The sequence below is a fragment of the Myripristis murdjan genome, chromosome 18, assembly GCF_902150065.1.
Source record: "Myripristis murdjan chromosome 18, fMyrMur1.1, whole genome shotgun sequence".
Taxonomy (NCBI): domain Eukaryota; kingdom Metazoa; phylum Chordata; class Actinopteri; order Holocentriformes; family Holocentridae; genus Myripristis; species Myripristis murdjan.
The window spans coordinates 15,972,500-15,990,034 of NC_043997.1; the positions used below are offsets into that span (position 1 = coordinate 15,972,500).

At 40.3% G+C, this 17,535-nt stretch overlaps 1 protein-coding gene across 5 annotated transcripts in view; it reads left to right on the forward strand.

Moving 5' to 3' along the window:
- Positions 1-1,281: 1,281 nt before the first annotated feature.
- LOC115377074 (glucosidase 2 subunit beta-like) overlaps positions 1,282-17,535 on the forward strand; it is a 133,971-nt gene continuing 117,717 nt past the window's right edge. For all 5 annotated transcript variants that reach the window (XM_030076941.1, XM_030076943.1, XM_030076944.1 and 2 more), the window contains exons 1-6: positions 1,282-1,469; positions 2,018-2,134; positions 3,753-3,848; positions 5,788-5,845; positions 6,936-7,053; positions 13,609-13,729. In XM_030076941.1, coding sequence (XP_029932801.1) covers positions 1,388-1,469; positions 2,018-2,134; positions 3,753-3,848; positions 5,788-5,845; positions 6,936-7,053; positions 13,609-13,729 — 592 coding nt within the window. In that variant the 5' untranslated portion in view covers positions 1,282-1,387. The remainder of the gene's footprint in view (positions 1,470-2,017; positions 2,135-3,752; positions 3,849-5,787; positions 5,846-6,935; positions 7,054-13,608; positions 13,730-17,535) is intronic.

Here is a 17,535-nt window from a genome sequence, read left to right on the forward strand (position 1 = left end):
ATTTTGTAAAGTTCAATTATTATTAATAAAGATATTCAAATATGTTCTCCATGTATGTTTGTTTCATGTATCTATAGCTTTTCTCCACAATATAAGAACAGTGTGGGTTTGGGGCCAGAGATGCTTATAAAATGCAATCTGTGACAGAACACAGCTACCTGCTTTAAGTTGCCATTATGGACAAAACAGTTCCAGTTTTAACTTTTTGGATAACTTTGCTTTGATTGCATGTCACATTCATGTAACAAACCATTCCAGGTTTAAAAACTGAAATATAAATCATTGTATTGATAATATCATCCATAAGCTCTATAAACCCATAACTAGTATTGATAGTGTGACAGTCAGAACATATCATAACATATGTCCTGAGGAAAGTGAATACTTGTATTTATTTTGTCTGGTGAGAGTGTATTTCTAAAATTGGGATGGATTATGCTGCCATTTTTTGTTGCCACATTAAAGTAATCCCTTCACATGTAATTGGTAATTTCCCTAACCAAGTGATTCAAACAATGCGAACACACTAATTTCAGTAATTAAATGACAAGAGAAGAGAAAGAGACAAGAAAAATAATAGCTTTAAATGTCTCATCTCCAGGGTAAGTGTTCCTGTATTTCACTTGCTCAGTTTGTTCACAATTCACAATTATCTAACACCTACTGAGCCTCAACTTTTTGTCTATTTTACACCTATAGGATGCATTTCAGTGGCAGGTCATCAGCATTCTTGCCAGTGCAGGTTATCAGTTTTTCTTATGCCAATGAGAGAATTTTTTTTTTTTAAAGAATATCTGACACCACTCTTTAGTCTTCATGCATTTAGTTTGATCATAATTTCCTGGGGTTCACTCTTTACAGTAACTGGTGAGCTCCTTACTTTGCTCACTAAATTCCAAATATGAACCTGGCATTCCCAAATTACTGTCTCCTGATAATGCAAATTTAATCTATTTGTAAGCATTTTGTGGTTTCCTGCTGTGTTATGAAGCTGAAGTCTCCATTCAGAGGTGGGGAAAAAAACTGGCAAACGTTTACACTACTCTGTTGCATTGTTGTTTCACCAGCTTGGAAACAAACAAAGAAACAAACAAACAAAGAAAACTCCTCTCTGCCCAGTCTCACCACAGCAGCGCAAAGTAAAGGTCAGCATCTGTGAGGGGATTTCAATCAAACGCCACCCTCACCACTGATTGGTCGTAGAAATCACAGGGGTAGCTAGGACAACCAATAGGAAGCGTTAGACGCGTCACCTGACCGAATGTTTCAGGAAGCCGTTGACAGTTCATATGAAATGTTGGGAGCATAGAGTAATGTGAACACGAAAAGCATTTTTAGCAGGTTTTTGTGTGACAGGAGGGTAACTTATCAAGTCCCGTGCTCTGACATGCGTCGACACATTATCATGGCCGTTGTTTTTTGGTCTGTTTGCGTAGACTCGCGAAAAATAAGAGGAATATCTTTGTCTTGTAAGTGCAGAGTCCCTTATCAGCTCAGGCTAACTAATGTCAACATCTGTGCAAACAACGCTATGTGTATAACGTTACTTATGAAATATGTGAAAGCTAAATAGTGACACTAGTGACAACAGTTAGTGAAGAAATTACATTGTTTTTTTTATTGCATTATGTGTGTTTTCAGTGTAATATAGTTGCTACAGGTAGTACGGTCTGTAGTCACTGTGTTATGGGTGTTTAATTTGAAAATGATTAGCTATCTAAATGTACAAAATTGGCGTGTATAAGGCATGATGCCAGCCGTGGTTTCACGAGCGAACATTTCATTTACAGACTCTGAAATTCCGCCGCTAACATGAGGCGACACTGTTTTCAGCTGGGCTTAAATCCAGAAATAAATATTTATGGAGCTGTCCATATTGATGCCTAACACATGGAAATTTACTGTACCAAATGTTGTTTTTGTTGTGTTACCCCCCGAGCTCGCTGGGTTACATCTCTAGCTGCAGTTCAAGGTCATGAACGTGTATCAGTGTCTGATTATTGTTACTCTGCAACAGACAAGCGTTTCTACAGGGAGAGGAAGTCTTTCCTGTGCATCGATGGGTCCAAAATGATCCCGTTTGAGCAGGTGAATGATGACTACTGCGACTGTGAGGATGGCTCTGATGAACCAGGTAAAGCAGCTCGCCCGTGGCAGTGTGTGGGGAGGTGTGAGGGGTCACATTGGATCACTGTTGGTATACTGTGTGCCATATTACTCATTAGATAGACTATTTTTTCGTTTTCCAGACCCCAAACAAATTTCCTTTCATAAAGACATGGATCCCAATTTGAAATGATTTTGACACATGAAAAGATACTGCTTTTTGGGTTGTGTTATGTATTAAACTGTTAAGATGTCGTATTTGAACTTTGGCAAATAAATTCAAAGCATCATGTCACCCCATTTTGTCTGCTGTAGACTTGTGGGCCTGTAAAGCCCTTTCAAACTGTAAACAGTGGTTTGGGCCTCTAGATAAACTTTATCTTGAAACTTAAACTTAACTTGAAAACAGTCATTTTTGTGTTGTGATAATTTCTAGTGAATTAGATTATAGTGAAGTAAGCTATTCCTTATTTTACTGAAGACAATGTGAAGGCCACTTAGGGACCCCTGGCAGTCCCCAGACCACACTTTGAACACCACCAATGTAGACCTCTGCACTTTAATGTTTACTACACACAGGGTCTCCCTTTGTGGGCTGATAATGATTTTACTGGACTGGGTATCATCTCGCTGTTGTTTTCACAGTTGGTCCATATTAGCCTTTCAAATGAAGTGGGTGATTAATCAGTGTTACTGTGCATGTGGACGAACTCGGAGCCCTCTGGTGGAAATCAAACTTACGGCACAGCAGAGCTTTGAGAGAGGCTCTGGACTCGGTTTTCTTTGCTTGAAATGAGAGAGGAGTTCCCATGTTGTGCTTTCACTTTAGAGATTTAAAGCGCATGTCAGATGTTGTCATTTAGGACTGGGCAACTATATCATTACTATATTGATATTGTGATATGAGACTATACATTCTGGGATTTTGGAGGTCATAATATTGTGGTATGATATAACCTTTCTTTTCTTGATTTGAAAAGCTGCATTACTGTGAACAGATACAATTTTCTGAACTCCTTCTTCCTGATTGGTCATCATATCCACATTACTAGTGATGATAAAAATCTTGTGCACAAATATCTTATGAAAGCACCAGTAGTCAACTCAGATTCAACTCACAGTACCAGTAGTCTGTCCTAGGGAGGCTTAGATCTCTAAGAACAGTTCTCTAATGACACTGCCCTCCTAAGGGCAACAAGAGCAGTGCACCAATATAAATTACTGATTGTAGTCCCTGTTTATTGTATGGAGTGCTGAAACGATAAGTTGATTTACTGATAAGCTGATCGACAGAAAATGAATCAAGTTCAATAATCGACGGTGTCAGTCATTTATCAAGTACAAATCCGCAAAATTTGCTGATTGCAACTTGACTGAGATCACTAAGAATTGCTCACTTTTCTGCATTCATATCATTTTAAAATAAATACTCAACTCAAGACAGCACTTTGGGCTCTATTAACCTCCGATGAGCATTATCATTATTTTTGATCCTTTATGCAGACTGAATGCTTAATTTGTTAATAAAAAAAAAAATCAATAGATGAATCCACAATATAGACAATCATTAGTCACAGCCCTTTTGTGTCTATTTTTTTCTGAAAGTCGATGAAGCAAGACTGACCTCTTCCCTTTGCCCTGTGTAGGCACTGCCGCCTGTCCTGGTGGCCGGTTCTATTGCTCCAACCTGGGCTTCCGGCCGCACTACATCCCATCATCACGAGTCAACGATGGGATTTGTGGTAAGGCCTTCTTTATTGCACTATATTGGAATGAAATAATAAACTTTTGAGAGGGAGACCTTGGTAAACTTTAGAGAACCTTTTGAAGGGAGGCCACGGATAAACATTGTTTTTGCTTCAAGGTTGGCGAGGCTGGACAGCAAGGTTAATATTGCAAGTGTCCTCATGATTCCCCGTGAAGAACAGACTTATTCTTGCAGGAAATGAGCTGCTGTAATAGTTGCTCAGAAAAACTGGTGCAAAGGTATGGTGCCAAGCATGAACTCCATTTCTTGGAACTGTCATATTTCAAAGGCTGTTTTGAGGTTTTAGTCAAAATAACAGTGCGCCATGAATTTTGCCTCATAAATCACTCAGGGAAGCATTGCGCGAAATTAAATGGTTTCAGTTACCCGCCACATAAGCATAATAGGGAGGATTATATGCTGCTTTTCAATGATTCCTCAAGAGCAGAAGTGCTGCCTTTAGCTACAGCTGGTAAACCACTCAAGTATGCAGAGCACTTAAGAAGTTATACCCATCGCTTGCTTTTTCGCCTTTGTGTTTTGCGTATATGCACAGGAATGCACATTTGACATGCTGTTAGAAGATGTTTCAAGTTGTGCACACTGACATCGGTTTTTGTAGTACAAACAAACAAAGATGAAGTGGTAGACATGGCAAACAAAAGTTCTCTCTCGCATCCCTACACACATACAGGCACATGCACCCTCTCGTTCACCCCCCCTAATTTTTCCTTGAACAGCATTCTGTGCTTTTTCTCAAGCCCTTTCTCCACTCTGTCTTGTGAAACCTGCCACACTCAGACGCCAAATTAGATCTGTTTGGAGCCCCCCTTCCCATCCACTCCTGTCCCTTCCTCCGGGAGCCCCACATTTTGGATAAAATCAACGCATTTCGTTGTCAAGAACTCTTTTCTGTCATTGGGCTCTCGGCAGCTTTAAATGGCACGTAACTGTAGTGGAAAAATAAGAGTGGAAACGAGAAGGTGGATAGAGGAGGATTTCTTATAGCCGCTTGCTTTCTTTTCCCTCAATTCTCCCTCTTTCTCATCTCCCACTTGTCTTCTCATACCTTCCCTGCCTTGAAAGGAGCCACTTAACAGCTAACACAGTGTCATTTTTCCTCTTGGACGGTTCGCTGAGAGATTTTCATTGACTTCCTTTGCTGGGCTCTAATGCCTCTCTTCCAATGGTCACCAACGGGGTTCTGGATAATTGAGGAGTTTCACACTGTGACCACTCTCCCGGCTGAAACATCTGAGCCAAAACCAGATCTGAGCAGTTGTAAAACAACATGTAGCTCATCCTATAAGTGGCTGATCTCAAGAGACCTTCCCTCAACCAGAGAGACATCTCATCCAGACACCGCAATCTTTTCTTCACCAGTCAGAGGCTGAAAACTGATTGTCTTGATCAAAGACATGGGCTAAAGATAATGCACTCAATACTCATACTTCAGTTTTTTCAGTGTAACACAATTAATCCGGGCCTGGTAGACTAGTCATTGCATAGACCTTTTTGGCAAATGTTGGCTTTTCACAGAAATAGGCTGTTGATGTTCATATACATTTTTAAATTTGGCACAGAACATTTAGTTTTTGCACTATAACATTCAGGATGGTACATGTGGAAAAGCAAACAATTGTAGTAGTCAGATTGCCACCATTGTTTCATATTGTGGTCATTGTAAAGAGTACTGCTTTTCAAAAAGAACCATGCTGTCACAAAAACAAATGATCTCACACATGTATTCGTCATTTTATGTGACAAACTTTATTGGATTTAACTTTAATCTCCAGTTTTTAACATTGTATCAGACCCAAAAATGATGCACTGATGAAATGATGAAGAAATACTACTTGGTTTCGTTGCTGTTATGTTGTGTGTTCCTCTGTCTCTGTGTGTAATGGGCTGGTTTCTCCTGTTCCTCTTGACAGATTGCTGCGACGCCTCAGATGAGTACAACAGCCACGCTCACTGCCAGAACTCTTGCAGGTCAGCTGAATCAGCGCTGAGATTGAATATTTGAAAATAGCACATGTAGATTTTGGCTTGACGATCCATCAAATTGCCAAATTTGAGGAATCATGGGCCATGTGTGGCTGAAGAATCTGCATCTGAATAAAATATTAACCCAATCTGTGGTTTAAAGAAAACTATCAAACAACACAGTTTATGTAGTTTGTTAAAAAGTACAGGTTTTTGTTTATCCAAGGTACCCTTTATGTGGTGCAATACACTGTCGTTGTGCAGTGACTCATTCTTTGTGCCACCAGGGGGCATGGTGCCACTATTATAAACACCTACTGTTGGTCTGTGCTGTATGTAGGTTTTTGTGACTTCTTACTGGCACAAACCCCTGCGATTTTAATGCATATACATCAGGGACATGTTTTGACGAGTTCATCCTGCATGAAGAGAATATGACTCACCGCCCCGTCACCATTTACTTTCCCCATCATGCAGCATTTACAGTTCAAGTTCCATCTCTAAAACGTACACTCTAGTCTGTTGCTGTTGTGGCTTTCACCAAGAGAATTTCTGGTGTGCACGGGACAATTACCTCGCTTCAAATTACATATTGTACAGATGGCAGGCCTGTAAACAAACTCTCAGACAAGTCCAAGCCTTTTCAGGATGTATGTTTATTTGAACTCAAACTGCAGAGAGCTATATTTACAGTCTTCACTGAGCTGCACTGCAAAGATTGACCATCCTATGATGCTGAGATGTCGTCCCCCGTGTAAACCCAACTTCTAATACAGTAACCCACTTATTTTGTTGACAGTACTCTATTATTTCACTCCGTGCCGTATGCCTCAAAACCACATACAAGCCAAGCATATCTCATTACGATTTCACAAAGTCCACACTCTTATTGTGTTTGCCAGACTTCGAAAACAATTTAGTTCAGCCACAGAGCGTCCACCCCCATCTTATTTACTCCTCTATTTTCCCATTTGGATTCCCGATGCATCATGGGCCCTTAAAAATTGGATTGTGCCATCTCTAAGACCATATCAGGGGTGGGTGATGTTTTCTCGGTAATGATGGGACTGTGCCTCGGTCGCTCTGTCTCCTCCAGGAATCTGGGACAGAGGGAGAGAGCGGATGTGGAGGGCCAGATGAGGACCTTAGACGAGGGGCTGCGACTAAAGCAGCAACTGATTGAGGAGGGGGTGCTGCTCTGGAGGGAGAAACAGGTAGGATGTAGTATGCTGCAGTAACTTCTGCCAAATGGCATGTTGAAGAAACAGAGGTGCCCCCACACCCGAGAGCATTATCCTTACTGTGAGAAAACCAGTGTCAACTGAGTGCGTTCTGCCTTTATTCTGTCTTAACTGCATGAAAAATACTTTGTGTAAATTTTGTTTGCGTGTATTTTCAATGTATGAAGGCATATAAATTTCACCTTCATCCATGGTTCAAGAGAAAAAAAATGTTGCTACACTGTTGTTATGAGTATGAGCAGAAGCGTACAATGTAAAAAACGAGAGCTATATTACATGAAGTGCCAAGGTGACAAGAAATACTGCAGTGAAAAGGTGATTTCCATTGGCCAAAAGCTACAAAAGACAGGAGCTGTCGATGTATCACCACCAATGTCAGCTTTGCAAAGCAAATGATGTGAAAATCAGTATGAATGAAACTACCTTGAAATATTTTGTGTAGGTTTGACATGAAAAAACTAATGTTGAGGAATTACAGTGGCCTAATTTGGCAAAAGGCGTGTGCCATGCAACTGTAATGTCCCGGTTTCAAAACACACACATCAGTATCAATAAATGAATGAAGGCCAATACACATTACCACAGTATACAATGTAAATAAAACTCTTCTCATCTTAACAAGTCATTGCATCTCATATTTAGTCTTGAAATCTTGTTTTTCTTAAAACCCGTGAGAAAATCTGCCAATAGGATGAGATAATTCTACTTAATTCCAAGGCACTTTCACTTGTTTCAGGAATTTTGCTGGAAATAAGTTGATTAGCACCATATACATTTGTGGTGCTTGCAGCTTTTGGTCAGTTTGCTTTTATGTGTGTTGTGCTGTGGGAACTCCTGATGTGAAGTAGCAGCTTGTGCCCTGTGACACTGGTTTGACCATACATGCTCATGGCAGACAACCCTCTGCTGCAGGCATCTGCTGTGCAGTTGCTAACATCAACCCTTCCCTGCTGTGCAGTCAATTTTGGCTTGTCGACATCACCAGTTTCTGGTTCTAATAACATGAAATACGCATTTTTGTTGCCACTAGCTCACTCATATCACTCTGTATCCTTTCATCAATTAGTGTCATTTAAGCCTTTTTGCGATGTAAGACACCCAGGAATTTGTACTGAAAATTATTGATGTTTTAGTTTCCTGCTCTTATTACTTTGCTTGTGGAACGGCACAGTGATGAAGTGGCAGCGAAAGTATTTTGACAGATAAAGATTATATTCAAAATAGAGCCATTTCTCAACTGTAGTCATAATTCCTTGTGCAGTAACTTCTGAACATCTATAACCCGTAAACAACACCAGGCTTTTGATATCCTCGTTTGACAGTGACTTCGCATTTCAGTGTATCTCTGTAAGGATTTACTGTAGCTGTGACTATACTTCATTTGCAGTTACTCTAAAGCAGTACAGAGTAAGTGGTTGGGGTAAGTTGGCACAAGTAAATAAGTGTCTGAGTTATCAAGCATTGAATCATCATGCTCCTTCTGCAGAGCTTCAAGATAAGTATGAACTACTGTTGCAGTTTTTTTTTTCTTCGCCTACTCTTCACTATCACCTTGACTTCAACAACTACTAGTCCAAATTGGAAACTGGAGCCCTGCAATACCACGGTAGATAAAATCAGCAAATATGACAGCTGAATATTTCTTTAGACCTTTTCAAGTTCTTTCTCTCTCTCTCTCTCTCTCTCTCTCTCTCTCTCTGTCTATCTATCTGTCTATCTATCTATCTATCTATCTATCTATCTATCTATCTATCTATCTATCTATCTATCTATAGGATATGTATATATATATATGTACAGTCTCTGTGGGTGAGGGCCAAGATTTCGGTATCAGAGGCATTCTGGTTCAATTTCCGTCTCTGTTGTAATCTGAGTGGTTTTGTGAAGGTAAACAGTCCATGTGGGGAGTGAAAGAGGCAGAACGAATTGGCAGAAATGCAGAAATGTCGTCTGGATTTTAAACACCGACAAAAACTATCAGTGTTTGTGTATTGTATGGAGAAATGTTTGACTCCCAAAAAAATTGTCGTTGCCCCTAGAGGCCAAATTGTCATCAGACGATAGCTGATAGGTTCTTAGATTGAACACATAATTACGGTATTCTGAAAATATTTGATGGAATCACTTGCAGCCGTTGGGGAAAAAGCTCCTGTGACACTCCGTAGAAACACTCAGTGAAGACTCATTGAGACCTCTTCAGGATTGCCCTAAATCTTTGTGCTGTTTTGTGCATTAATTAATCATTAGAGGAGCTGTTTAATTTCAAGGTAATTTTTTCCACTTTATTACACAGTGTCTCTAAAAGCGTTGTTTTGTGATTGTCAGGCATTTCTCACACATGACATTTTTCTTGTGATGGATGATACAGTTAAAAAGATATCACGGATTTGACAACATAGAGATTTTGACTAAAGGCCACTCTTTCAGACAGACACACACCCACACCCACCCACACACACACACACACACACACACAAGCACACATGCCTGATAGGCCAGCTGATGGCCCTCTGAGTGTATATTCTGCACGCTTTTTTTGTCAGATATTTCTGTTCCATGTTCTTTTCTGTAGCGGCTGATTGGCAGATCGAGGCTGAAGTGTCACCCAGCCCTCCGAGCCCCACTGCACATCGTGATCCTCTGTTCTCAATGTGTCTCTGTTGATATGGCAGGGTTACCTCAGGGGCCCCGTCTTGGGAACCTTACACAATAACTCAAAAGTGAACTCTTCCTAAGGTTCAGGGGTTAAAGAAACTACTTCTGTTGAAGAAATGGAGTGTTGGAAATTTTTTTTAATCAAATTAGACACCCCCCCCCATGGAATTAAAGCTGAGTGTTGCATGTCGGCACTGTGTGTCCTAGAACCAGAAGAAGTAGGGATGCTGTCTTTAATTGGCACAAGTCAGTATTCCGTGAAATTCACTTTAAAGGAACAGTTCACCCAAAAAAAACAAAAAAATAGTTCCCCATTTACTCCTCATGCAGTCACACAGATGATTTTTGTGTGATTTGGTGAGGTTTCCAGTTTGCTGCGGTCTTTCAAGTCTCCCAGCAGCCCAATACAGTGGGGCTGGATCGATATTAATTTGTTTAACTGTCACAATTTTACAGCAACAACTCTTTCCAAAAACAATGAACACTGTATCTGTCCTCCACTAATTCTTACGCTCTGGGGACAGATAGCGACAGTGTGCTGGCAGGTTTTTGGCAGGAAATATTTCCCCAAAAAACTGGGGAACCTGAGGGTTGAGGATTATGTCAATTATCTGTGTCGCTGTCTTTGGAAAAACAGTTGCTGTTGAGTTTTGTTTTTAGCCTAAATTTTGATAGTTTGAGCTCCACATACAAATATCCATTCAGCGTTGTATTGGGATGCTTGGAGACAGGGGAGATCGCTTTAGGATGGAAACCCCACCAAATCAGTCAGAATCTGTCTGCGTGGATAAATTCTAGTCAATGAGTGGCAAAATATTTTTTTTTGCATTTTGGTTGAACTTTTCCTTTATAGTTCATAATCAGCCTGCTGATAATTTTCATAATCTAAGGGTCCAGTCATAATTTAGCAAATGGGAAATGACGTGCTTCATTTGCAAGTCACCAAGCAGTATGGCAACTTATTTCATCTTTGATTTCTGTCTTTCATCTTTGATCTAAGGATTGCTGTGTTGGCCTTTTAGGTTATGTTCTAGCATGGTATCTGACTAAATGTTTGTTAATAAAATGGTTTGTTAGTAGCACTTCTACTGATATATCAAGTCTTTAGATGGTTACTTTGCTGGCTTTGTTAGCTTTTGGTTGTCTGTAGCATGCCAGCTGATATTTTGCTAGGTAGCATGGTTGCTGCCATAGTCATTCTTTTGAACATTTATATTTGACTTTATGGTACAATTTGGTTGCTGATCCGATGAGCTGGTTGTCTCAAGCCAGCAGAATCAGCTGTCCCTTTAGTCTGTTTTCACTGATACAGTTTGGCTACTGAGCAGGCCGTTCCAAGCTAGCAGTGTCAGATGTCCCATTAGCCTGCTGTTGTTGTTGAAGTCAGTAGCGAGTTTATAAATTATTGAGTAATGCGCGGAAGCCTCAAGTGTTGGTAGAGGGTAGTCAAAGTGACTTTACTTTATTTGGTGTCAAGACCAGGTGTTGAGGGGAGGGGTTATAGGACACCTGGAATCACAGTTGAGCCTTCTCAGGGTGTCATGGGCCTGATTCAATGAAACATCTGTGCTGTGAGGTGCCCACTTGATAACCACTGTGACATACCAGCACTCAAACATCAACCCTGTAACATTTAGATTAGGTGGCAGGTGAATGCTGCTGCCTGGCCAGTGTTTTCTAGAGATTTATGACAGCCTCAAGTTGTCCATAGTCACCATCTGTGGATTAGTGCATAGTTCTTTTGAAACCTGAGTTGGTCCTCTGTGTGCCTGCTCTCCTTGGATTATGACACTGTGCATTAGTAAAAGCTGCGACAGTTATATGGGGCTACATTTTTTCAGATTGTTGATGGGTCTGAGAGTGCATTTGTTGTTCAAACTTTAATAGAGCTTTCCAAGAAAAAAGATCCACCAAAAAGCAATGCAGTAGGGAGAACTCAAAAAAAAAATACTGTATGAATAAATCAGTACCAAATCTGTATAGTTAATCTTTTGAAACAAAATTAGTGATCAGTGTCATATCAACAAATCTCAGTTGCAAGCTTCTTCCATTTTCTGTTTAACATGTAATGCAAAATGAGCTGGGTATCGAGACAGATCTCACTGTACAGTATGTGTCACAACACATGGGTGCTGATATGATATGTATCATGGTACACTGTAATATGATATGATATGTGTCACTCCACATAATTTATAAATACAACTTATGATACAGCCGTCTACATAACACGTGGCTAGACTAATAAAACAGACAACATTTTATAGCCTGTGATAAATCAAGTGACAAACGGACTCAAAAAAATATGAAAATCCGTGCATAAACACTACATATTGACACAAGGGGCCAGAGAATTGATAAAGTATTATGAAAAATAATATTGCCATACTTGGCAGCATCGATTTTTTTTTTTTTTTTTTTTGCACATCTGAACATTCAACATGTCTTCATGCAGTGTATTGGAAAACCTGCTACAAGGGTTTACGGAAACACTAATGCCATATACATTAGTTGTTGGTGTGCCATAGCGGTGGACATGGGAGGAAAACTTTTTACACCAAGATGGTACTATACACAGATGGTACTATACACTATGCTCTTGCACACTCAAAATGGACCCCATAAATCACTGCAGCAAACTGAACGGGGCTAAGCAAACGGCATGCCCCAGAAAGGTAGTCATCCCTATCCGAACCAAGCAGAATCCATCACTGCATTATGAGAAAGTCTCTGAGGAGAGATTGGAAGGTAATACTGAGACAGACACACACATGCGCACATGCACACACGCACGCACGTGCACGCACACACATACACACACACACACATACACACACAGAGGCTGCTGCTTTCATATTAATTGGTCTATTACAGAGAGTGATGATAGGTTATGCTTGGTTGTCATATGCTGTCATTTTTTGTGCGACAGCAACACCTCCTGACGCAAGTGATTTAAATAGTCCATTGTGCAGTCCCCACTGCTGTCGTACAAGTCTTTGTAAATACAGAGGGTGGTGGTTTTGGTGGGGAGAGATGGACCGATGGAGAGAGTAAGATAAAGAGAACGAGTGAGCGAGTGCGTGTGGCAGAGAACGATTCAGTTCTTAACACTCATTTGCATAATTCCAGGCTCTACTTTCTCCAAAATGATGTTGGGGCTTAAAGCAAGTTGTACCTCATTCACTTATTATATTACTTTTAAGATTATACAGCTGTTGACATGACATTTCTCAAGTAAGAACTGTAATCATGCACCTGTAGAAAATGATACACACATCTACACACATGAAACAAAGTGCTTCAAATTTGCTTCCATGTTGAAATCCATAAACCATAATCCATACTGGTTGTTCCATATTTAGCAGCCAACTGGTATGTATTTGCTGCATTATGTTGATCTTAAAGGAAGATTCCAGCCTGAAACATGTTAACTCAATTACAACCTTGGATTGATGATTTACATTGCAGTTCTGGTGATGATGTCTTGATGTTTTTTTTTTTTTATTCTGTGCCTAACTAGCCAAACGTGAATTCACTGACATCACTGGGAAACAACAATGACCTTTAATAGGAAAAAATGAACAAAAAACAATCTGAGTTTCACTGTCAAAAATAAAAGATCAAGGCCTTCTTTGTACATTCACTGATTTGCAACAATATTAAGCAAGCATACATGGAGAATGAAAAGAGGGAGAGCTAATTCCTGTCTCACATTAAAATCCACTGTATGCATCACAATTGCCAGTGGATAAACAGAAATGAAACCAAACTCAACAAAATGGCAACAGAAATGCAACTTAAGTCACTCTTGCAATTTAAATCTGTCTTTCAGGGCAGAGTTTTCCTTTAAGCCCTCTTTTCGTGTCTATTTAGGCCCAGCTCAGAGACCTTCAGCAGGTAGCTGAGGACCTCCAGATCAAATTAGAGGAGCACAGGAGGAGAAAGCATGAGGCTGACAGACTCAAAGAGCAAACCCTAAAGGCAGGAGACAGAGGTAAGTGTCATGCCAGCATTAACATGCCATGATGTGGTTAGACTGTCTATCCAATGCAGTTTATCTAATCCATAGGATCCCAATAGTTTGCAGATAAAGTAACGCCAGTGTTACATTGACCACAGGGCACGATTGTGCAACAGCTCCCATTTCATTTCAGTAGAGACCCTCATTGGATGAAAATGAATTGACCCTAGTGCCTAAGGCCAGATGGTCATAATGACAAATGGTAGGGTGGCAGAAACAGCTGGAAGGCTTAAATACGGTAGCTCATGTCATGGAAATAAATAGACTAGGAAAGGAGTGCTGAGCAACAGCATATTGTGGTCCCACAGCTTTCCTTTTACATTCTTCTAACCTTGAGTGACAAGTTGCTTGTGACTCATAGGAAAATTCCCTTATCATGCCAAGCACAAGCTTGCCAGGCATTTACCTGACATTCAGGCTGGCATTGTTGAATGCACAGATAGTTGTGGGGCTGGATAGGAAAAAGGCACTCATTTTTACACTGAAGTCTGTAAGAATTTAGATTCATTAAAATGTGTGGGGGCAGGGATAGGGTTTGGTGAGGGTAAAGCATAGTTTTGTCTTTTTAAACTGGAGAAAGAGAGGGAGAATTTCTCATTTAATTTCTCAAACATTCCCATTCTTAATAACGCCTCATATAACAAACACATACAGAATTACGGTAATGGAAAACTATCATGCCAACGTGGAATTATTTATTTATTTGTTTTAAACATATTGGTCCATATTCATGAAACTCGACAGGGTGTAAGACTTTGATGGTTGCCATTTCCTGTATTCATAAACGGAGATTACTGCCTCAGCTGTACTGCTTTCACTATTTTGGCTCCACCGCTCATGGTAATTTGCATGTCCAGTGAGCGATTCATAAAAGCACACTGCTGTGCCAAAAAGTACCACTTGCCCTAGCAAGGTTTTATAGTTCCAACTTACGATGATCAATTTCAAAAAGAAGTCTAATTAATAAACGGCAATCTCTAAAAGCTACGTTTTGCCAGTGTGATTCAGTGAGGTTCTTGGAAACAGGTTCCAGCGGTTAATATATTTCGTGATTACTGCTGCATTTTAAATTGACATTTATGGTCCATTTGGGTACATAAAGGCCAGTCTCCTTGTAATTCAATTTGACAGTGGCAAACATTGAGGTTATGGCATTGGGAGTGCATTGTGTGACACATCCTCTTCTTTTAATGTACGAGTTCTACTGGTGATCTTTGCCTTTCTGACATATCTAGTTTGTGATCCGTTGTTCTTGCATATATGAGCGGATAATCCAGGGAGTTAAATATGCAACGCTTCATTTTTAAATTGAATTCCATTGGCTTTCAAATGGGCCACTACCTTGTAACCGGAAATTTCCTCTGTAGTTGTAGCCACCATGAAGATGCACTCCAGAAATCAGGAAATTTCACAATGAAGAAGGCAATATTTAAAAGCCTTTATTGTAGTGGTTAAATCACTGAAAAAGCCAACATGTTTTGACCACTGCAGGTCTTCGTCTGTAGTTGCAACAACCAATAGAGGGCAATCACATGACCCAGAGAATATCATGACAACTAAATACAGAAAGGACACAAAACACAAGAGATTCATAGAGCATCATAAATGCAAGTACCTGCCCATGTTTAGGTTTTGGGCACAAAAAGAGAGAGCCTATGCAGAAATAATTACAGAAAACAGGTGAAGTCTATATCCTCATCGAGACCAGGATACTTTAACGCATCCATTCGATGGATCCAGAAGCCTTCCTTTTGATTCCCTTTGATCGATCACTTCCTCTGACCTAAGATTTAATGTGCCCAATGCCCACTATACACAATAAGTAATCACTAGCATTGTGAATTTCCATAGGGTAATCACGATTTATAATTCTAATGGCTTATTTATGCTCAGCAAGGCGATCCCTCAGGCGACTTTTTATGCGGCCTGTGTAGAAAAAAAACGTTCCACACATGGACCTGATGGATGGTATATGACAAAAGTAGTATTGCAGCCAACAAGATCATTTTGTCAGCAAAATATTTAGATTGCACAACATTATCACAGCGAGGGCAATGCATTTGAAAGTGCCCACCGGTTTTGTTCAACTAAATACTGTTTTTATCTGCTGGAACATGTGAATGCATGAGTTTGTCCATGAGAGTGGGCGTTCAGGGAAAACTTTACTGAAAAGGATGTCACTCTCAATCAAGGCCCAGTTCCTTTTGACGGTCCGTTTGATTTGTTCAGCATGTGTGCTATATGTAATGGCAAAAAATAGATGAGACTGACGTGCAGGCTTACGTCTGGTGTTTTTTAGAGGAGCAGTATTCTGCTTAAGTGACTGTGCTCTGGTACATGCCTGCTTAGTCACCCTGGGGTTGTAAGCTTTGTCTAGAGCTTACAATCAGGCTGAGGCAGTGTCTATTGGACATGGCAGTAGTTGATAGAGAGCCTGATATTATGGTTAACAGAGTTCAAATATTTATGAAAATCCAAAAGTCAAGTCTCACTCCTGTCAAAACCTGTTAACACACTATCAATATAACAGCCATACCAGGTAATACAACGATGAAAGGGATAAACACAATTCAAAACTTATTTCTTTTCCTACAAGCCCAAAAACAGACAGGGGTAGTTAGAATAAAAAACAAATCTGTCTGTTGTTTGTCATAAAACAACATTATCCTCAGTCATCAAGGTGAATTCATTTATTTCATGCTTAGCTCTCAATTTCCACACATCCCTCTGCGATGTCCTGACGTGTTCCTGATTGATTTGCCATCTCGCATCAAACTAGCCCCCAAGTAAAAAAATTCTGATTGTTGGATAGGTCATTTGACTTTGGTGGCTCTGCTGAGTGTCCAGCCTTCACGCTCCCTGCAGTGCTAGCTGACCTTTGCTGGGCGCTTTTTAATGACACGTTAATGACACACATGTGGGCGTCACTGATCCCCTGAGTTCCTAGGCGCGCCGTCCCTTTGTTCCATCACTGCTCATCTTCAGGTTCTAATAACCATCAGTTTTAATTTCCACGGTATGTTGGCATGTCTCCTCCATGTTAGCTATCTGTCAAGGCTTCTTTATGCATTTCTAATGGCAGTTTGTGTCTGTATGGGTTTGACTGAGTTAGAGGAGGAAAATGTGCACATTGATGTGGTAGTAAATGTGCACGTGTCCCAGAGTTTGATGGCAGCTTCTGTGTGTATTTCAAAAGGTCAATGGGAATTTCAGAGACTTCAGTGCTAGGGCACCTGGGCAGTCTTTTTGCCTGCTTGCAACCTGCGACATTACATGTTGATTAATCTCTGAATAACGGGGCACAAGCACCATTAATCTGCCAGTGCTGTAGCTCAACAACACTTGATGGCTCCCTTGTGGGTCTTTAGTGTTATTGTTTACTGTGGCGAGCTGATAAGGCTTTTGTGTGCATTTTGATTTCATACATAGAAATAAAATGCACAGAGTGAAGGAAGGACTAAACAAGAGAACTGGCAATCCACAAGGAATTAATTCTCAAATCTATAACTTTGAAGTTTGATTGAGTGTTTAAGTTCATATGGCTGATGTTTTCCCTGACCTTTTTCCGAGAGCAACCTAAGCAGTTCTGACTCTGCTGCCTCTTGGCAATGCTGTGTATACTGGTTATTACATTTTGTAAATACCTGACCATCATACAGCTCTAAACAGCGCTGTTTATTACCAGCAGCATTCAGTGCAAGTTAAATGGATGCACCACAGGAATAATCTTCGGTTCTTAGATCACTGTCATTACAAGCAACCAACAGGAGGGAGCATAA